Consider the following 22,935-nt stretch of genomic DNA (forward strand, 5'->3'; position numbering starts at 1 on the left):
GGCGGTTAGAGCTCCATGCACCTAACTCCGAAGGCTGCTGGTTCGATTCCCACATGGGCCAGTGGGCTCTCAACCACAAGGCTGCCGTTTCAATTCCTCGAGTCCTACAAGGGATGGTGGGCTCCACCCCCTGCAACTAAGATTGAACACGGCACCTTGAGCTGAGCTGCCTCCCGGATGGCTCAGTTGGTTGGAGCACGGGCTCTCAACCACAAGGTTGCTGGTTTGACTCCCGCAAGGGATGGTGGGCTGTGCCCCCTGCAACTAGCAATGGCAACTGGACCTGGAGCTGAGCTGCGCCCTCCACAACTAAGACTGAAAGGACAACAACTTGAAGCTGAACGGCACCCTCCACAACTAAGATTGAAAAGACAACAACTTGACTTGGAAAAAAGTCCTGGAAGTACACACTGTTCCCCAATAAAGTCCTGTTCCCCTTCCCCAATAAAATCTTAAAAAAGCAAACAAACAATCAAAACAATACTGTACAGGGCCAGCCTGGTGGCTCAGGCAATTAGAGCTCCATGCTCCTAACTCGTAAGGCTGCCGGTTCGATCCCCACCTGGGCCAATGGGCTCTCAACCACAAGGTTGCTGGTTCAATTCCTCAAGTCCCTCAAGGGATGGTGGGCTCCACCCCGCACAACTAAGATTGAACACGGCACCTTGAGCTGAGCTGTCTCCCAGATGGCTCAGTTGGTTGGAGCGTGTCCTCTCAACCACAAGGTTGCCAGTTCCATTCGTCAAGTCCCCCAAGGGATGGTGGGCAGCGCCCCCTGCAACTAGCAACGGCAACTGGACCTGGAGCTGAGCTGCGCCCTCCACGACTAAGATTGAAAGGAAAGATTGACCTGGAAAAAAGTCCTGGAAGTACACACTGTTCCCCAATAAAGTCCTGTTTCCCTTCCCCAATAAAAAAATAAAAATAAAAATAAACAATACTGTACAAATATAAAGGTAGGCCAATCAATGGAACAAAATGCAAAGTTCAAAAGCAGACCTCAGTACATGTAAAAAATTAACATATGATAAAGCAATCATTTTAAAATCTACCATTACATATGCATAAGTTTTTTTAAAATCTAGAACGATATTCAATAAAATGTACATCGATGGTATAGGATTTATCTCTCTTTTTTGGGTGGGATTTATACCTCAAATCTTTCATCTCCATTCTTATCACCATCTATCACCTGGATTACTGCAAAGGTTTGGTAGAACTGGACTCTCCATTACCACTCTTGCCCCCCTGTAATCAACTGTCCACACAGCAGCCTTAAAAATGATCTTTTTAAAAAAAGTTATTTCATGCCATTCCTTGTTTGAACCTTTCAATAGCACCCTCAACGTAAACATAATCCAAAATCTTTCATGTGGCCTGCAAGTCTTCAAACCTCATCTTTTAACATTCTTTCTCCCTAGTCCCTACATTCCTGCCACATTAGCTTTCTTTCAGCTCTCTCACCTCAAGACTTTTGCACACATATGCTGCTGCCTCCACTTGAAGCACTGGTACCATGATTCTTTGCCTGGTTAATTTGTAACACATTCTAATGTTCTCAACTAATATCGAGATCACCTGACTCTTCAATCTAAGTCCTGTTCCCTGTTATACATTGTATTTTTCCTCCATAGTAGGCAGCATCAAGTCGTGTATGCATTCACTTAAATGATAATTGGTTAAACAGGTCACGCCATCCCCCTCTGCACTCTATGATGTGACCATTGTCAACACTGTATTCCCAACACCTAGCACAATGCCTAGCACCAGATATACATTCAATATTTTCTGAATGCATAATCCAAATTGGTAGTCATCTACTTCGGACAGAACTCAATACCTTAGAAAACAAAAAAATGTCAAGACACAGTCTCTATCATGAGAATCAAGTATTTAGTATTCTTATTCTATCATTACTTATTGAAACTGCCGAAATTCATCTGACGAATTTGACACTAAGGGGAAATCCGAATTTCATACATAGTTACTTACTGTCTCCCCAAGCAGATTATAAGCATCTTAAAGAGAAACATTTACCAGGCAGTCCTAAGTCCTGTCTCCACAGCACTCTGTACAGAACAGTACTCAGACAATACACTCTGAGAACAAATTTGAATGCAAACTTAATAAGCTAGAGTCATGAAGAACACAAAGTTCCAGTACCTAAATGGAAAAGTCAAGAACAAATTCTAAATAATAGCTGCTTAAATTTATGGACAAAAATAGGTGTTTCCTATTTAACATCTAATCTTTTACCTAGTAACCCTGGCATATTCATTACATGAAACTCTTAGCTTACTGAATGTGTTTTATCTTTGTGATTTTCACATCAATGGCAGGAATATTACAGCTAGGAACAATTTACTCATTATTTGTTTCTATTAACTTAATAAATCTCAGGAACATTTGTATAAGGCACTGTGCTAGGTCATGGGGATATGGAGGTGACTGGTCACCACAGTAATACAAAGTCAGTAAGAATTCTTCCCTGATCCAACAAATTTAGAATCTGTCAGAGCACAAAAATAAATAAGGTTCCCGGGTTACATAATGGGGGTAAACAGAGTGTTTTAGGAACACAAATAAAATACCCACTCCAAGGATAAATTTCAGGGGAATTTTGAAGAGGAAACGGGAGTGAAGCTTCTGGCAATATGGCAGATGACACTGACACGTGAAAACCTTCCAGCCCCTTTCCAAAGGCAGGGAAATGCTAGATAAAATATCACAAAATAACCTTTGGATAAATAGCTGAATTTAAAACCAAGAGCAGAAACTCCACAGCTGCCAAAAATTAAGAAGAGACAAACTCAAAAATGCTGGAAGGAGGCAAAATAGTTTATACCTCTGAATGGTTTGAGGCTAGAGAGCAAAGATCAGATAGGGAGCAGTCCAGGCAGCAGATCCTTGTAAGAAAAGGGACTGGAGCTGACCTACCACCTGCCTCAACCCAGGAGTAAAAAAAGTCTAGAACATCTTCCACAGCCTTAGCATAAAGAAACAGACACCGCCAGCCTAAAATACATATGAGTATGCAGTCCAAATTCACACTACCTAAATGATTTAGACCCCAAGCCCAGAACCTGGCATTAAAAACTGGTCTGAGGGCCAGCCCGGTGGCTCAGGCTGTTAGAGCTCCATGCCCCTACTCCGAAGGCTGCCAGTTCGATTCCCACATGGGCCAGTGGGCTCTCAACCACAGGGTTGCAGGTTCAATTCCTCGAGTCCCTCGAGGGATGGTGGGCAGCACCCCCTGCAAATAAAGATTGAACGTGGCACCTTGACCTGAGCTGCCGCTGAGCTCCCCGATGGCTTAATTGGTTGAAGCGCATCCTCTCAACCACAAGGTTGCCGGTTTGACTCCTGCAAGGGATGGTGGGCTGTGCCCCCTGCAACTAGCAATGGCAACTGGACCTGGAGCTGAGCTGCGCCCTCCACAACTAAGATTGAAAGGACAACAACTTGACTTGGAAAAAGTCCTGGAAGTACACACTGTTCCCCAATAAAGTCCTGTTCCCCTTCCCCAATAAAATCTTAAAAAAAAAAAAAAAAAAACTGGTCTGAAACTAATGAAACCGATGAAGTCCCCACAGATACGAAAGCTAAGACACCTAGAAGTGATGATGAAAATGTTTATCTTGACCACTGAAATCTAGACTGCAGAAACCTCTGGAGTATCTACAGGAGAAAGGATCCTGTTTCTTCAACAAATAAATTGCAAAGATAAGAAAACAGATGGAAAAGGGAACGCATAGATCAAGAGGGACTTAAGAGGTGTATCAAGCAACAACAAAGATGTAGAACCTATCTGGATCCAGATCCGAATGGGCAAACTGTAAAAATATGTACATATTTGATATTTGAAACAACTGAAAATTAGAACAATAATTGGATAGTTAATAACATTAAGGAATTACTGTTAATTTTTCTTAGGTATTATAACAGTATGGTGGCTACTAAAATATTTACAGATGAAATTATGTGGTATCTAGATTTTCTTCGAAACACTATAGATGACATGTTCTTCTGGTGAGAGTGGCGGATTACGTAGCGCCTGGTAAAACAGAGCTCAAGGCCATGAGCAGGTACACCAACCAGCCCAGTGAACCCGGCTGTCTTCTGCCATCTGACAGTGATGTTGTTGGCCATGGGCATGTTCTTCCCGGCCAGCTTCTTCGTTTATGAGGTCACCTACACCAAGGACACTCAGAACATCTACAAAGAGCTCCTCATCTTCTTGGTGGCCTCACTCTTCATGGGCTTTGGGGATCTCTTCCTGTTGCTCTGGGTCAGCATCTACATATGAACTCCCAAAAGTTCCAACCGGGCAGCTTCACTGCATCCCTGCTTTTGTAAATTAAAATTTGTTATTTATTTTTTACTATTGCTGGAAGTATCCCACCTGCTACTCAGCTGGAAGTATCCACCTGAGGCGGATGTGTGAAAAAAAAACCAAACTATAGATAAGGGGAATGTTGGCAGAAGAGTAGATTCAGCAACAAAAACGGCCAAGAATGTGTAACTGTTAAAGCTAGGCAATGGACACATGGAGGTCCATTATTCTTTTCTATCTACTTTTGTGTTTACTTTTTTCTATAATAAAAGGTATTTTTAAAAAAGAATGTATCCTTTATCTCTAAAATAAATAAAATCATATTTTTCTTGTGTTTAATACACGTGCTATCCTCGCTTTATAAGATACATGTATTCTTATTCTGCAACCTCAAAAGTCATCGGAAATATAGCTCTGAAAAATCCACATTAGACTATAACTTGATATTCCTTTATTTTGTTCTTATATTGTATATCACATGTAATGCCCATTATTTGTTGTTTAATTGCACTGTGACCTCAGATTATAAATTCTTGGATCAAAGCAAATACCACAGGAGTATCTTAACATAATGCACATGTAATTAGGAGGCAAATGCTTTCTTCTGAAAGTCAACATTTAAATTTCTTATTAACATTTTAATTTTTCAGCGGCTCTACACTCACCCATTCTATGCCATATTTTTTGTTTTTAAATACAACTGACCAACATGATTATTTGTATCTTGCAAGGCAAAGTGCTTTGCTTAGTGGTAAGCCAAAGGGTTAAGTAGACATGTTTATTTTATTACAAAACACAAGAAATTGGTAGTTAACACTAAAACGGGAGGACAAACTTTACTAAAGTTTAAATGTGCTGTGCACATATGAAGATGTTACTAGATCTACCATCCATTAAACAAGAAATTGAAGGCTTTTTTCCCCAATCTTTACAAGGATGAATTTATGTTTAGGAGCCAGATATTCTATCTCTAATCTTCACTTGATGGGTCAATGGCATAATTTTCAAGACAGCATAATTGTGTTAATAGTGGAAGATGCTACCATGATACAAATGGAAAGTCAAAACAAAAATCTAGTTAGATGTAAGTTCTAACCAACAATGACAACCAGCCATATATAATTCAATACATGTAAGTCATCTATATATTTGTGTTAAGTTTCTCAGCTTCTCTTCTTAAAGCTTCACTACCAATCTATGGTGAAAATAAGGAGGAGTGTATTCATGAGGCAATAGGGAGAGGGTAGTAGAGTTATAAGAAAACACATTCTGTCTCCATAGGAAAACTCATTCAGTATTCTAGTTAAGCAACTTTAAAACATTTGTTTCTTCTGAATTCATAAGAATTACATACACGTTTTCAGAAAAATTAGAAACTATAGCAAACATTTTATAAAGAAAAGAAAAAACATTCAATTTTACCATCTAGAGAAAATGACTGTCAACATAATGGCACATTTCTTTTCAGTCCTTTTTTTTTTATTGATTTGCAGTTTTGAGTATATTTCATAAACTTGAATTCTCCATATATAAGTTTAAAACTTTTTTTTCCATTACACGTCTTTAAGTTATTAAAACTTGGTTCCAAAAAATTAAAATTAAAACTTAAAAAGGAGAAAGCATAAAGAAAGACAAAGCAAAAAACAAGCAAAAAAAAAAAAAAAAAGTAAAAACAACAAAAAAAAACAATAAACTTGGTTCCAAAATAATTTTTGGGATTCTGATTAAGTCTACACTGAATGTATAGATTTAGAGAGAAATTTTATCTTCAAAACCCCGAATCTTCCAATTTAGGAACAAAATATGTCACTTCTACATGTATTGAAGACTTCTGGAGTTCTGTATACCTCTTTTTGGATTTACACCGTGGCATGTTTTCTGTTATTTTGAGTAAGATATATTCTTTCCTATATTGCATATAAAAAAATTATTACATTGTTATTCACAAATGTTTAATTATCCCCCTTACTGGATTATCTTATTGCTATAGTATTTCAGTTGATTTTGCTGGCTTTTTCTTTATTCAGACTGCACTGGTTAGCACTTCAAGAATGTTGAATATGTAGTATACAGTTCCAGAAATAAGTCTGAAAAGTCTTTTAAAAAATTTAATGAAGCAGCAAGAGAAAAGCAGTTAGTTACTTACAAGGGAGCCCCTATAAAACTGTCAGCTGATTTCTCAACAGAAACTTTGCAGGCAAGAAGGGAGTGTCAGAAAATATTTCAAGTGATGAAAACGATATACAACCAAGATTGCTCTACCCAGCAATGCTGTCATTTAGAATTGAAGGACAGATAAGGAGCTTCCCAGACAAGAAAAGTTGAAGGAGTTCATCACCACCAAATGAGTATTACAAGGAATCTTAGAGGAACTTCTTTAAGATGGGAGGTGGGTTAAGGACAGATGAAAGCGGAAGGGATTAAGAAGTACAAATTCGTTGTTATACAGTAGTAATGACTAGGTATGGTGCCAGATAGGTACTAGATCTACCAGGGTGATAGACGGGAATGGGGCTGGGGGCAGGGTGAAAAAGGTGAAGGCATTAAGAAATACAAATTGAGAGTTAATACAGTATGGGGAATGTAATCAACAATGCTGTAAATATCACATGAGGTGCCAAACGGGCACTGGACTTATCAGGGGGATCACGTCATAGACTGTGTAGATGCCTGACCAATGTGCTTTACACCCAAAACTGAAGTAGAATAATATTGAATGTCAACTATAACTAAATATGTAGGTATATATAATCATGGGATGTGGAGTACAACATAGGGAAGATAGTCAATGATACTTTAACAGCTATATAAGATGTCAGGGGGGTAGTAGCTTGGGGTGGGTTATCACTTTATGAGGGGTTTAAATGTCTAACTATTACATTGCTTTGTCCACCTGAAATAAAAAAATAAATTTAAAAAAAATTTAATGATACTGATAATAGAAGATATCTTATTATAGTCCTGATTTTAATCAGAATGCTTTAAGTGCTTTACCACTAAGTATTTTTGTTTAGGTATGTGTATTACCGTTTGATTAGGTATATGTTTATAATGTCAATGTGTATTCCTTATTAAAAGTTTAGTGGAAGAGATGTTAGATTTTTATATTGTGATGATAGTGAATGATATGAACAGATTTGCATTTGCTATTATTTTATCTAGAATTTTTGTCTCATAACACACAAAGGAGGTTTTTTAGAGACTTTCTTTTTGTTGCTCTCTTAGGTATTACCTAAGGTATTAGTGTTATGTTGACTTTTTAATTTTTTTTAATTGAAAAGAATTAGGTTGGTCTGGAACAAGTTCAACGTCAGTAGTATCAACTATTCTTTATACCCAGGGAAGTATCTGAAGTTGGTGGGAGTTTTTGTTTGTCCGCTGAGAAAGGAGGCAGATGGACAAAGGGAGAAGTATAATTTCTCAATTCGTCTCATGTTTTTTAGACTACTAACTTCTCTCTTGATCATCTGTATTTTCCTAGAAACATAACTTAAGTAATATTTTCAGACTGATTAGCATAGAATCATGCAAGCTATTCTACATCTAAAGAAGCTATTCTACAATTTAAAAAGCTATTTTTCCCTTTCCATTTTATCTATGGTTATTTCTTCTTTCTCATTCCTAATTTTGTACATTTTCTGTCATGTTTCTTCATTTGGCTAGTTAGCGGATTAACTATTTAATTAGCTGAATTATTTTTCTTTTTAAACAACCACTTGGACTTCTCATTCATACTGACAAATATTCTAGAATATCTTAGTACAACTTTGTGTCTCAAATACTCTTAAAATTTTAATTTTACTTCTTTTATATATCAAAATAACACATGGTCATAAAAAACCCAAGTATTAAAAAAATTGAGGCTATATAAAGTAAAAAGTGACTGCAATCAATCCTACCCCTTGACTACACACCATCAAAATTTTGTTCCTCTAGATTCTTTTTCTTAATGCATACACAAATGTACGCACACACCGCCCCCACTTAAAAGTTAAAGAAAAAGAACAAACAGGATTATGCTATTCATATTACTTTGTAAACAAGCTTTTTATTCTTCCTACCTGGTGTGCTCTGGCATCTCTATCCCAGTGCATATAACATACTCATTTATAACTACAGTATGATATTCCATTCCTGATTAGCATATAGTTGTTTCCAATTTTTGCCATCATAAACAACACTGTACTGAACATCCCTGAATAGAATATTCTGCACACTCAAGAAGCATTCCTGTAAAGAAAAAAATCTTTAAATGGATTTGTGGCCTAAGGGGTATGAGTGATTTGAATCTTTAAACACTGGCAATCTGGTTATGTGAAGACGGATGTTATTTTTTAAACTTTTTTATTGAAGTATAACATATACAGAGTGCACAATTCATATTTAAAATGCCAAGCTCAACAAATTTTCACAAAGTGAATACACATAGGTAACCAACATCCAAATATTATCAGAATCTCAGACTCTCCCTTCATGTCCCTGCACAGTCACTATCCTCCAAGGGTAACCTCTCCTGACTTCCAACACTTTTGATTAACTTTGCCTGTTTTTGAACTTTATATAAAGGGAACCATACATTATACAGCCAAGGTTTCCAAACTGTGCCACGGTGCCCTGGGGCACAGCAAGATATTTTAAATTTGAGAGAAACAATGTTCAACACCTGTTACACCATACCAACTACCAAACTGCAACATTCCTTTCAATGACTCTTATCTTTGTGAAACTGCATTTTCAGTAGTTGCTATGATAAAAAGCAATGTGCAAAATCAATATGGAACAGAAGATGAAGGTAGTAGTGTCCAATCTGATTCCAAGACTTGAAAAAGCTGTAATGTATCCAATAAACATACACATCCCATTAGTAAGTAATTGTGGTTATTTAAGAATGAAGAAAAAAAAACGCTATTTTTTCTTTTTTGCATTATTTTTTAATGGCTCTTATGTTGTTAGGACATGAGTATTATTAAGTTGTTTGTATCTAACTACTTAATAAACAGAACTGCTAGGTATTTCTTTTGGCTCAGATGTGCCATGAACCAAGTGCTGCGAAGGGATAAAGTTTGGGAGCCTGTCTGGTATATACTCCAGTGATTGGTTTCTTTCACTCAATATCATTTCTTGAAATTCATCCATATTGTTCCAAACTGGTGCAGTTCATCCATCTTCACTGTATGATATTCCACTACATATCTATTCCACAATTTATTTTATTTCTCCTATTGATAGGCATTTGGACACTTTCTGCTTTCTGGTTATTATGAATAACGTTGCTATGAACATTCTTAAGTGTATATATTTTGGAATGGAATTACTGGGTTATAGGGTATGCATATGTTCAGTTTTAGTAGATAATGCTAGTTTTCCAAAATGGTATATCAATTTACATTCCTACTAAAAGTGTATGAGCTTTGATTGTTTCATGTCCTTACCAAGACTTTTTTCTTTTTCATTTAGTCATTCTCAGGAATGTACTGTAGGACAACAATTTCCCTGAACAAAATGAGGCTAAGCCCCTTTCCGAATATTTGATTGGTCCTTTGAATATCCTCTTTTTAAATGCCTATAAGTTCTTTCCCTGTTTTAAAAAAAAGGGAAGGGGGTTTATTTTCTGCATTTCTAGGTTTTTAGATGCAGGATGAGTCCTTTGCCAGGTATGCCCTGTAAATGTCTTCTCCAATTCTATGGCTTGGCTTTTCACTTTCTTAATGGAATCTGTTGGTGAACAGACGTTCTTAAAATTAATATAGTCAAATTCATCAAATTACTTTATATTTAGCCCATTTTATAGCCTATTTAACATATCTTTGCGAGCATAGTAATAACTTTTTTCCCTAAAAAACTGTTTTTTCAGTTAGATCAGCAATTCAGCCAAAACAATTACTGTGTACAGTGTAAGGTACACTATATGGAATCCTCCTATATGGATACCTAATTGACCAACACCATTTATTTGATTTTCCTTTCCCCACTCTACGGCTGTTGTCACTTTTATCATAAATCAGGTGACAGTATATGTGTCAGTATGGTTCTGGACTGTTTTGTTCCATTGGTCTATTTGTCATACATGTGCCTTGCCAATATCATATTATCTTAATTCTTACAGCTTGATATTTGGTGGTGTAAGTCATCCAGAGTTTCATGATTGCTTTGGCTTGATACTGCATTTTAATTTGCTTTTCTGTTGAGCATCTTTTGATATTTATTAGCCATTCATATTTTCCTCTTCTATGTGCTGACTGTTCAGGTCTTCTGGAAATAAGTTGGTTATCCTTTACATACTCATTAGTATTAGATCTTTCTGTATTAGGAAATCCACCCCTTATCTGTCGAATGTTGTCATTTGCACAGTCTTTTTAAAAAAATGTGCTTACAATTTCCCCCCCCATTTTTTATGTACTCAAAGAATCTATTTCTTTTTTTCCTCCTGGGTTTTGGTTTCATGCTTAGAAAAGTCTCCTCTATGCCAAGATGGCATTCCAGTGTTGGCAAGATCAGTAACAGGACTCCACATTTTACTACCTTATTTATTTTTGTTTGGCATTTTTTTAATTTGTAAATTATCTTAAAAATAATTTCTTTAAAGAAATTTCAGTCATTTCCCACTGTAATATACTGACCCAATAATTTACTCTGATACTTTTATGATTTCATTTGCCATATTTAATAATCACCTGGAATTCATTTTGGTATACGGTGTGAAGTAGAGGTCTAACTTTTCCCCCAAATAGTCAGTTGCCCAGGGTATTTTTGGATGTTTCCCCCATTTATTTAAAATACAGCGCTGTCTCAACTTTATCATACGCTAAATTCTTAATTATGCTTTGGTTTCTATCTAGGCTGTCTACTTTGTTCTATAAATCAATTCCTTTCTCTGCTGTTCTTGTGCCAGTGCCACACTATTGTAAAATATGTTGCTTTCTAATAAAATTGACTGTCTTTAATGCTCATCTCTCGTAAGTATTGTGCATCTTTAAAATTTCCTTGGCTCATTAACTCTCACGTAATTAATTCCTCCAGATGAACTTCATATTTAATCAGTTTTCTATAGCCAATAAAATTCTGACAGTCTAATTCAAATTGTGATAAATGCACAGTTTAAACTGTGATGAGTTGACATATTTATAACATTACCTTCCCATGAAGATACATTGGCTGGCTATTTATGTTCTTTATAACGTCCCTCCTCCACAAAGTTTTTATTCTCAATTTATTAATCCTAAGGGCTCTTTATATGAAAATATTAACTCTTTAGCTGTCAAATATGTTGCAATAATTTTTGTCAATTTACCAGCCAATTTTAAACGATTATCAGAATATTAATTGAGGCTGTATGTAGCTACACAACAGAAATATACACAGAAAAAAAAATTAAATTCTAATGCTAAAAAAAAAAATTCTAATGCTAAATCAGGCATGAATTTCTATGGTTTACAGCATGAGACTTACAATAATAGTAATAATAATAACAATAAATCATTAAGTCTGAAAACAATAGAACATATTACTGAAAATTCATCCAGGCAAAACTTTATGGCAAATTTTGTAATTGTAACAGGACACAAAATAGATCATTCAGCAGTTAAAATGAAAAGATCACACACTTCATTCTTTAAAAAACTCAGCCCTTCCCTCTATTTTCTTTCACTTGGTATACAATTTTACAATTCCTTCTATTCATATTATTCACGTCTATACCTAAATGGTTGAGTGACTTGGATAAAAACCATTCAGATTCAAAGATATCTGTAGGGTATTGATTTTTATTGAACCATCTATACCAGCTGTCAACTATTTTTTTTTTTAACCTATTTTTAGTGAACTTCCCTTCCCATATACATCTGTGGCCATTTCCAACTTCAGTTCAGCCTTCATACATAAAAGCCACTACTAAAAAAAAACAACAACAAAACCACTACTACCACCCCTTACTATTAACACATACATGATCTCTTTATTAATGACAACCAGTCTTTGCAAATTTACCTATGTTTATATTTAAGTCCTTAACTCTTTCCATCTGATCTTAGAGGAAGAAGTATTCTTTCTCCAACTCTAATTTAAGACTGATACCTTACTTTACGCATGGTGAAGGAAGAGGCAAGACTCATTAATTAATGCTCCTGCTCAGGGACTTTGCTCCATAATTTATTTCCCACCTCACCTGTATATTCAATCTCTCTGTTTTAGTTTCTGCCATTCAGCCAACAAATGTATTCTAATATAGTCCATTCTTTTAAAAAAAAGAAGTCTGTTCATATTTTATCCTTTGTACACATCAACACCTCTCCCTCCCCTTCTTAGGGAGCAGTCAGCATACCTACTTCTTCACCTCCCATTCATTCCATAATCTCATCTCCTAAGGCGTCATGACCATGAAGGTACCTTCACCTGAAGCTACTGACAAAAATTAACATAGTGACACTGGGCTACACCAATCAAGAGGGATGGGAGAATTTTTGATTCCACAAATAGTATAATTTTTTATACGACTACGCCTATTGATAGAACTAGGGACTGATGGAGGGATGAGTTTCTCCTTGGCTCTAAATTGGAGAAAACTGTAAACAGTAAGCCCCTTAAATTTTTCAAATTGGGCATGGGACGATCATCTTACATTTATATGTATTATTGACTTTCACTCTACTTCTATAAAAGTTAATCAAAAATTAGTTCTATAACGTCTTTCATCAAAATAATCAACTACCTCAAAATGCAAAATCATTCCAAGCAAGAAAGCAAGGTCCATAGGAACTAAACAAATACCAGGAATAGGACCCTAACTAAATTACTTAATTTTCTCACCTCACATAGGGTTATACCCTACTAACCCTAGTTTAATTGTGAGGATTAAACAAGCTAACGTGTAAAAACACTTAACACAGTTCCAGGCACATGTTAAATATACCTTCTTTCATCTTAGCACAGTGCCATACTTCCAACAGACTTACAACTATTAAGGAGTAAAACTGTACCGAGAAGAAGCAACATTAAAACTTTGTGAACATTGTGAAACAGAAAATGTGGCAAAAGCACCATTTGTTCATACTCACTAATAATAATCTTCAAATGAAAAGCTTCAATTAGAAGCAAGTTACTAGAAGAGATCCAAGCATTTTGAGGGAATTCAACTACTAATATACTCTGATTAAATTTCCAATGACTTTCTCTAAAAAGAGGAATATACTACATAGGATTTAATAAAATAAACAGAGTTATCACACACACAAAGTTGCAGTTTCCCAGATTGAGAAAGACAACTCTAATATTTCCTTAGATACACACAAAAGTCAATGTATCAAAGGGATTTGGAAAGAAGGGAAGTTTTTCTCTAACACCCCCCCACACACCCCATAATAATATGAATGACCAAAATGAATCTTCTCCAAATATTTAGGGGGGAAACATTTTAATTTTTAGAATTGGTGTAAAGCAGCTGGATTTAGTAGAATGCAGAAAAAAAAAATTATTCTGGAGTGGAGAAAGTGGGCAATCTTCCCAATAAAACAACTGCCATAAAACACCATACATATCTAAGAACATACACATCTGTTAAAAATCAGTTTACACTGTTCCGGCCAATTTACAAATCAAGAGGAAATATTTAAGATCTAAAAAATAAATCATAGTCTATTTCTGGTCAATTTTTGTATGGGTGGCTACTGGAGAATAGGCGTTATCCACACCAATTCAAGGCAAGGAGAACTGAATAATAAATCCACTGTTCACATTCAAACGTGGGGGGAGAGGAAAAGGGAGGCTCCAAGTCCATAAAGTTCTCCTCCCTCTCTAAACACTGCAAAAATTGTCCACGTCTAAAGACTCTTACCCTTGAAACTCCTTGGAGAGTGATTTACAGATTTTTTTGTTCAGATTTTTGAGGGGGAGTGATTTAGGAATGCTGCAAGATTGCAACTTTCAAATACATGAACATAATTTTAAATTCTAAAGTATTTTCTTCTTTCAGGAAAGATTTCCCCCCTTCCTTTCAACTTGATTATCACCACTCCAATATTAATAAAATCCCCAAGTCAACTCCAATTATAAGCGAAAACCAAAGCTTTAAAGAATATGCGAGTAAGGCACACGATTGTTTCCAACAATTCCTCAACTCCCTCCCGATTAGGATGAGAAAAGAGAAACCAAGGAACATGAAGCAGGAAAAAATACTTGGGAAGGAGGGCGGCGAGAGGAGAAAGTAGGAAGGGGGCGGGAGGGCGGGGGGAGCAGAGCAGAAAGTCCAGCTGATGCTGACCCTTAATTGGAAAGAGAGGACAGAAAATATCCCGAAGACACAGGCTAGAAGGGAAGGACTGAGTGGGACAAGGGCGCAATAGAGGAAGTCCACGCAAGGCCTACCCAAGGGGGCACAGTATAGGAGGGAACACCGGGAAAGACTCATTAGAAAGAAATACCAATCAAGGCCCAAGAGCTTAAGAGAGAGGATATGGAGATAGGGTATTTCTATACTGGCAACCCCGAGACCGTACCAGATTATCTCGGGAGGCAATCCTGCTACGAGGGGTAAAGGGTTAACCGCGGGGGGTTCGCAGACGTGGAAGGGGGTGCGGCCCCATGGGTTGCGGCAGGAGAGCGGAGAGCAGGCCCCCAGTCCATACCTTGTAATAAACATCGAACTGGATGTTCTCGGGCAAGGAGCGGATGTCTCTGCGGGAGCGAATGTAGTTGTCCACGACAGCGGAGATGGCGGTGTTGTAGAGAGTCTCTGGGATCCACTCTAGTTCCACGGCCGCCATCTTCCTTCCCTCCTCCTCCGCCTCCTCCGCCTCCTCCTCCCGAAGGCCCCCGCCTCCCTCCGTAGCGAACTCCTCTGCGGCCCCGGAGGAATCGGAGGGGCGGCGGCAGCCACGCAGGCACACGGCAGAAGGGCACGGCCGTCCTGGCTCCTCCGGGGCGAGCTGTGGGGCAACCGCAGCAGGCCCGGGTAAAGGGCGGGGTACGGAGCAGAAGACAGCGGGCCGAAGCCTCACATTCCGGGTTTGCGAGAAACCCAGGTTCCGTCCCAGCGCCGATCTCTGCAGGGGCGGGACTGCGTGTGCGGCGTCATGACGTCAGGGCACGCCGACGCGCTGGAGGGAAGGAATGCGGCAGGCGGAAAACTTGGGAAGAGCAGTGATCCCTTCCACAGATAACGTGCTTTCGTAGGGGCCGCAGTTGAGTGGCTAGGGGTAGACTTTTTACACTGGACGATTTATTCCAGGATTTTTACCCGCCCCTTCCGAGTCATTGGGGCGCAACAGTCCCTTCAGTAAATCCTGCCTCGGGAGTTCTTACGCACGGACCCTTTCGAGGCTCAGGTAAAAGTTTGGATCTCTTCTCATAAAAATGCATAATTATGAGTACATTGAAAATTATGCATTCAGGGAATTCACGTTACTCTAGAAACCCTTCCTTAAACTCCGGTCCTTCAGCCAAGTTAAGAACCTTCGGTCCAGGAACTGGGGGTCAGGACGGAAAGGAGAAGTCTCATTGTATGACCATTCGCGCTGAACTTTAAAAATTTTTTTTAACCTAGCAGAATTTGCATTGCTGGGGCTAGAGAGACAACAAGAAAGAACTTGTTTCTTTTTCCAAACAAAATTTACGGGAAAAAGAACAAAAACAAACAAACAAACAAAAACTTGCTTTAGAAGAATTTGGTAGGAAGGTTAGCCTGATTATGGAATTAAAAGTAGTGGTGAGAGAAAAAGGACTAAATAGTAGATGTCATAGGACTTAGTGGAAGAATAGAAATGAAGATTTTAATTTTCTCCCCTAATTCTAATCTGGGCCTCCGGATGGTTGAAAAACTGAGTACTTGTTTCAGCTCCTTTCTTTTTTCAGCCTGAACATCTGCTATTTATGTAACTTAATTTCCCAAGTCTGTGATTTCAAGAACTTTATGCAACATTTTTCAGCTCTAGGAATTTAACAAGGAAGTTATTGGCCATAATTGGTGACACTGAATCTCATAGTCACTCTGTAACAATGTAAAACCTGAAGACAATAATGATGACAATGTTCTGACAATTAGAATTGGAAGTTGTCCTTCCAGTTTACCCCAGTATTTCAATGTTAGATGGTTAAATAATTTGGTAAAAAAACCCACACTTAGTCCTCTTCTCGTCTATGCTAGTTCTTACTCTAATTCATAAACCTAAGAAAGCTGTGGTTGGCCTTAAGGTAAGTTGTTGTCAGACTTAGGAAGTGAAAAAAAAAAAAAAAAGAATGCTCAGTTACATTTTAATTTCAGATAAACAATGATAGTTTTTAAAATATAAATATGTTACATGCAATAGTTTCTCCCACCCATTCTGAGTCACTCAGTTTCTTCAGCAAATCCTGCATCAGGAGTTCTTAGACATAGGCTTTTGAGGCTATTTGAATCCTCTCTCTCTCTCTCTCTCTCTCTCTCTCTCTCTCTCACTCTCACACACACAGAAATGCATGATTATGCATGCAAATATTCATCATTTAACTGAAATTCAAATTTAACTGGGCATCTGTATTTTATCCAGCAACCCTACCCCAAAGGATCTATGAATCCCCTGAAACTGAGTGTACTTGTTCTAGGACATTTTGGCTGAATGAGGACCTGGACTCAGGTTCTATAAACATGTTGTGTCAGACACATGTGATTGCTGGAAGGACCTTAGATGCTGCTGGGCAGAGTTAGACATCCGAAAATATATATAGACAGTGGGGTCTCTGTGGATGGAAGGGCCTCTTGACCCCTTGTTCATTGTTTTGAGGTTGAAAGTTATTAGGATGTGTGTGATGGGCTGGGAGGCCCTGATCAAAGGCAAACAGACTGCCAGAAAGGACAGAGCCCCTGAGAAACAATTCATCATGAGGGGGGAAGGAGTCAGAATTAATGGGTTGGCATCTGTACAAAGTACCAAATGGGAACATTGACTCCAGAACTAGAACCTGTCTGTGGGCTTGGACTCGCAAGAACTGGCTGAACTAGGTTACTGAAACTAGGTTACTTTGGTTGTGGACCATCCTCAACTGAGAGAAGGAAGGTTCTCCCTTGCACCCTAGGAAATGAACAAATACCAACAGAGATGGGATTTGCACGCAATAATTATATAAACACTGGCTTTCATATTTCAGATGACAGCATAGCATCTGAGTTTTTAGTGGGCAGGGCCAGATCATAAAGAGGCTTAAATGTGATGCTAATGGCCTTGGACTTTATCTTGGAGACGATAGGGAATCCTTCAAGGATTGTAAGCAGGGTAGTAAAAGGATCAGATTTGTGTGTCAAGAAAAACAGCAGTAATCTAGTACCAGCAGAGCCAGAAGAAGGTCTAGAAGCATGCACTGTCCTCTACAGAAGGGTAGAATAAGAAAGAGGCCTGCTAAACTGTCATGGCTGCCTATGCATTTTAGTGGACAAGGTCCTTTGTATTTTTTTGTTTTTGTTTTTGTTTTTTAAATTTATTGGGGTGACAATTGTTAGTAAAATTACATAGATTTCAGGTGTACAATTCTGTATTACATCATCTATAAATCCCATTGTGTGTTCACCACCCAGAGTCAATTCTCCTTCCATCACCATATATTTGTACAAGGTCCTTTGTATCACAAAATTCCCCTACAGTTCACCAAATCTCCTTTAAGCCTTGACTACTGGTGGCCTCAAATTTAGCAGGAGGCATTGCACCATACAGAGGTATATGAGGCATGAACCTGGTCCAAAAAGAACTTTGAGAATCCTAATAGGGGATACACATTGTGCCATTTTAAAATTGTAATTTCTCTCTTCGTTGAGGTTATATTGTCCAGTGCTTCTTAGGGTCAAATGGGGTGTTATGTATGGTAATGAAAACAGGAGAGATCAAGGATAGGGGGAGCATCCTAATGGGTAGCAGTCTGGATTAATTTTGGAGACAGAATGCCACGTGTAGGAAGCAGAGTGAATTTAAGACATAATGGACAGTAACTATGAACATGTTCAGGAAACTTTTTAGTTTTCTGCAGATACGTGTAATGATACCGAGGGATGAGAATTGGGCCAGATTTTCTATCTGCATTGTTTCCCCAAGTGACAAGGCTTATTGGTAAAGCCTTGTTCTGTTCTTTGGTGGCTGCGAGTGTCAGGAACCAGTCATTTTGCCTATATGATATGTGGTGCCATAGATGGGCCTTGATGACTCTATTTATGAGGTTCATGTAATTGTTAGTCTGTGGTCGATGGGTGTTGAATATGTGGATTTAGACTTCCTCTTGAATCTGGTTGGATTGTGTCTGCTTCAACAATTAGAGTATGGGAGAAGTGATGCTAGGTCAGAAAAGGCCATGCAGAGTCTACCATGTTCTTTGGAATACTCACTCTTGGATTCCCGGGCCACCATATAAAAAGATGAATTACCCTAAGGCTGCCATACACTCAGAAAGCCCAAGGCACGTAGAGAGGCTATGTGTAAGCACTCTGATCAGCAATTCCAGCTGCGTATAGCCTTTGAATCATTCCAGCCCAGGTACCAGTTGTTTCAGTGAAGAAACCTCCAGTGATTCCAACTCCAAGACATTTGAGTCACCTTCACTCCAGTGTTCCCAGATGAGAGCCCAAGCATCATGATGCTGAGACATGCATTCCTAGTCTGCTCTATCTGAATTCCTGACCCACATAATAAATAATAAATAGCATAATAAAATGGTTGTTCATTTACGTCATTAAGGTTGCAGTGCTTTGTTAGGCCACAATAGATCACTGAAATACCCCATTCCAATCCCCTAAAGTTTCCATGCATCCATCACTTTAGACTCCATTTTGAACCTATTCCTTCTCTGGACTACATATTACTAAGCATATGGATTCATTTATGAAAATGATACAATTCATAATCTGTACTGGACATTTTTCTTAACTTTCTGACAATGGCTCTGCTACACTATAAAAGTGAACTTCTAACCTTAGAGTATCAGAATGGAGACAATGATTACTGTCCTAAATTGGAAGTCTTTTTCAGAGCCAAGTCTAAATCCACATATTCAACACCCATTGACCACAGACTAACAATTACATGGACCTCATAAATAGAGTCATCAAGGCACATCTATGGCACCACATATCATATAGGCAAAATGACTGGGTCCTGTAACTCGCAGCCACCAAAGAACAGAACAAGGCTTTGCCAACAAGCCTGGTCACTTGGGGAAACAATGCAGATAGAAAATCTGGCCCAATTCTATCCCTCGGTATCATTACGTGTATCTGCAGAAAACTAAAAAGTTTCCTGAACATGTTCATAGTTACTGTCCATCGTGTCTTGGCCCCTTTAAATTCACTCTGCTTCCTACACGTGGCATTCTGTCTCCAAAATTAATCCAGACTGCTACCCATTAGGATGCTCCCCCTATCCTTGATCTCTCCTGTTTTCATTACCATACATAACACCCCATTTGACCCTAAGAAGCACTGGACAATATAACCTATCATTTACCAGTCCTTGTTTTGAGCAAATGCACTTGGAACCTGTCCTGCACAGTCTGCCTACTTACCCTGGCAATCAAAGTAGAGAATCAGCAAAGAAAGTCTTGACTGGTTTTGTGTATGTACTGCTAATCTAATGCCCAATGTATGGAATAGAAGTATAAGGGTTATTCTCGGAAAGACAGAAAGTAATCATTTATAACAATACATGTGAAAACTGTGATAACGTTTGCACAAGATATTATGGGAGTGCTGAGGACGGGATAATGAGTTGATTTTGGAGATAACAATGCTACAACAGTTCCAATATAGGTCAATTCTCAAAGTATTTTTAGTTGCAACGAAGTTCATAGGAAAATAACACGAATAGATTTACTTGAACAATTGTAAGTGGATTGGTTCATTTCACCTTGACACGACACCTCCAACTTCTGGGAAATTTCCTGATGATTAGCATGTAAAAAATACATGAAAAATTGTGAGACAAAGTTGTGGTTCTTTATTTGTGACAGTGAAAAGTTATGACTTTTTCAATGATATAGAAAGTAGGGGGCGGCCGGATGGCTCAGTTGGTTAGAGCTTGTACTCCTAACAACAAGGTTGCCAGTTCAGTTCCCACATGGGATGGTGGGCTGCACCCCCTGCAACTAAAGATTGGCAGCTGGACTTGGAGCTGAGTTGCACCTTCTATAATTAGATTGAAGGACAACTACTTGGAGCTGATGGGCCCTGGAGAAATACACTGTTCCCCAAGAAATTTATTAAAAAAAAAAAAAAAAAGTAGGGACAAGGTAAACTATATACAAAGTGATACAGTCATATAATAATAATTCTTGAGCCATTAGATAAAGATGCAATTATCCTAAGTGGATCAAGTCCACCTCTAACTCCCCACCAAACATTTTAGTTAAGACATGCAAATGACACAGATTTTTAATTTAGAAGACAAAATTTATGGCAAAGCCATTTACTGAGCTTAACAACATACTGAGGAGTTTGCGTCCAGTTTTGGATTTTTTAAGAATAATGTATCTATCAGATAAACAGGGAGACTTGGGAAAGGTTTCAAAAATGGGAAAAAACTTGATAATTGTTGATGATAGTTGAAGACGAGAGTATATCACAAGAGAGAAAGAATGTGTAATTTAAGAGAAAAAGTTAAGAGATCACATTATAATCTGCCCTGTAACATCTCTTATGATGTCTTATTTATAATTTAATTACATTATATGTGGGTGCCTTATCTCCCCAATGGGCCTATAAGTATCTTGCAGACTGGATAAATAAATATTGTGCGTTTCAGATACCAAACCTAGTGCAGACATAGAGCAAGCATTCAGCAATTGGATTAATAAATGAATGGGCTGTCCTACCTCTCTTTGGGAGGAAAAACATACACAGTTTGGTACATAGCGAAATATTTACTTCCTTTAAACAAATTTTCAAAAACATACACTTTGAAATAGTTTTTCCTTTTTAAAAAATTGTGGTAAAATATACATACCATAAAATTTACTATTTTCACTATTTTTAATGTCTAATTCATTGGCATTAAGTACATTAACAATGTTGTGCAACCATCACCACTATCCATTTCCAGAACTTTTTCATCATCCCAAACAGAAACTCTGTACCCATTAAACAATAATTCCCCATTGCCCCCCTCTTCCCAGCCCCTGGTAACCTCTAATGAGTTTGCCTTGTTCTACTAGGTACCTCATATAAGTGGAATTATACATTTGTCCTTTTGGGTCTGGCTTTTTTCATTTGGCATGTTTTCTTTCTTTTTTATTTTATTTTATTTCTGAAAGAAAGGGTTTATTGAGTCATATGCTAACCAGAAAAAGGACCAGGTCCTGGGCATGCAGTCTGAACCACCAGCAGCAGGGCTAGTTGGGGAAGGCAACATGTTCCATTTAGCATACGTTTTCAAGGTTCATCCATGTTGTATCATGCATCAGAATTTCATTCCTTTTTAAGCCTGAGTAATAGTCTATTGTATGTGTGTATAGACCACATTTGTTTATTCATTCATCTGCCCGTGGCCATTTGGGTTGTTTCTACATTTTGGCTATTGTGAATAACGCTGCTATGAACATAGGTATACAAACATCTGTTTGAGTCCCTGTTTCCAATTCTTTGGGTATATACCTAGGAGTAGAATTGCTGGATCATAAGGTAATTATACATTTAACTTTCTGAGGAGCTGCAAAACCGTTTTCCATAGCAGCTATACCATTTTATATTCCTACCAACAATGCACAAGAGTTCCAATTCCTCCACATCTTCACCAACACTTATGCCCCCCCCCTTTTTTAATAATATCCTGATGAGTGTGAAGTGGTATTAAAATATTTTTGTGTTTCACAAAAATTCACATTAGAGTGATGAGGTAGCCCAATAGAAGAGAAAATATATTAAAATACATAGTGGAAGACACTAAAGCTATGTTGGAAAAAATTTCTGGGAATATATATTAACAGCCTTAAAAATATGCTAATTCCAACTTAACTTATAGAAGTTTCCTCACACATTCAAATAGACATATGTATAAGGATGTTTATACTTCTTGTTTATGTGGTAAGGCATCAGTTTTAAAATATGAACAACAGCCCTTCCCCCCCATAAAGGCAGCAGATAAAATGGTTCTATGCCCATTTGTTTTAAGTGAGAGAACGCAGAAGAGAAAACAAGGAGCCTTTTCTTTGCTTTTGCATTTCAAAAACTTTCCCTGAGGGAAACAGAAAGAACTCTTATGCATAGACAATACAGTAGATTTAATGAATAGAGCTTCCCCATCCCTTACACCAGCCAGTGTCCCTGGAAAGGAGAAAGGAAGAAGGGGGAGAACCCAAAGTAAAAGTACAGTAAGGTGATTATAGAGGAAGAGCCTTATACACCCTGTCCCCTCACCCCAACCACAACACACCTGCGTGGTTCATAGAGGGACCATGGGACTTCTTGGGAGATGGAAATGTACACCTTGATTGGGGGCTTATAATGTAGAAGAAAAAGATATAACAACAATTATATAAAGTACATGAGGACAGATAAACGTATTTGTAAATTTTTATTTGCTCTAAACTTATTTCACTGTGAAGCAGGAAGTGTCAGATAAGTAAGGATAAGGGTTAAGTGGAAAGTGGGAACTGTGAAGAAA

At 37.9% G+C, this 22,935-nt stretch overlaps 2 protein-coding genes and 1 pseudogene across 3 annotated transcripts in view; 2 read left to right on the forward strand and 1 right to left on the reverse strand.

Moving 5' to 3' along the window:
* Positions 1–15,388, reverse strand: part of APPBP2 (amyloid beta precursor protein binding protein 2) — a 49,503-nt gene extending 34,115 nt beyond the window's left edge. Inside the window, exon 1 of the mRNA XM_019732497.3 lies at positions 14,953–15,388. Within this exon, the coding sequence (XP_019588056.1) occupies positions 14,953–15,090 (138 nt within the window). The 5' untranslated portion in view covers positions 15,091–15,388. The remainder of the gene's footprint in view (positions 1–14,952) is intronic.
* On the forward strand, positions 4,072–4,309 carry LOC109447803 (dolichyl-diphosphooligosaccharide--protein glycosyltransferase subunit TMEM258 pseudogene; annotated as a pseudogene).
* A 113-nt stretch (positions 15,389–15,501) lies between the features above and the next one.
* PPM1D (protein phosphatase, Mg2+/Mn2+ dependent 1D) overlaps positions 15,502–22,935 on the forward strand; it is a 70,837-nt gene continuing 63,403 nt past the window's right edge. For both annotated transcript variants that reach the window (XM_074320595.2, XM_088802104.1), the window contains exon 1: positions 15,502–15,651. The gene's annotated coding sequence lies outside the window, so the exon portion shown is untranslated. The remainder of the gene's footprint in view (positions 15,652–22,935) is intronic.

This window comes from Rhinolophus sinicus, chromosome 12, assembly GCF_057876585.1.
Source record: "Rhinolophus sinicus isolate RSI-liver-muscle chromosome 12, RSI-T2T, whole genome shotgun sequence".
Lineage (NCBI taxonomy): Eukaryota > Metazoa > Chordata > Mammalia > Chiroptera > Rhinolophidae > Rhinolophus > Rhinolophus sinicus.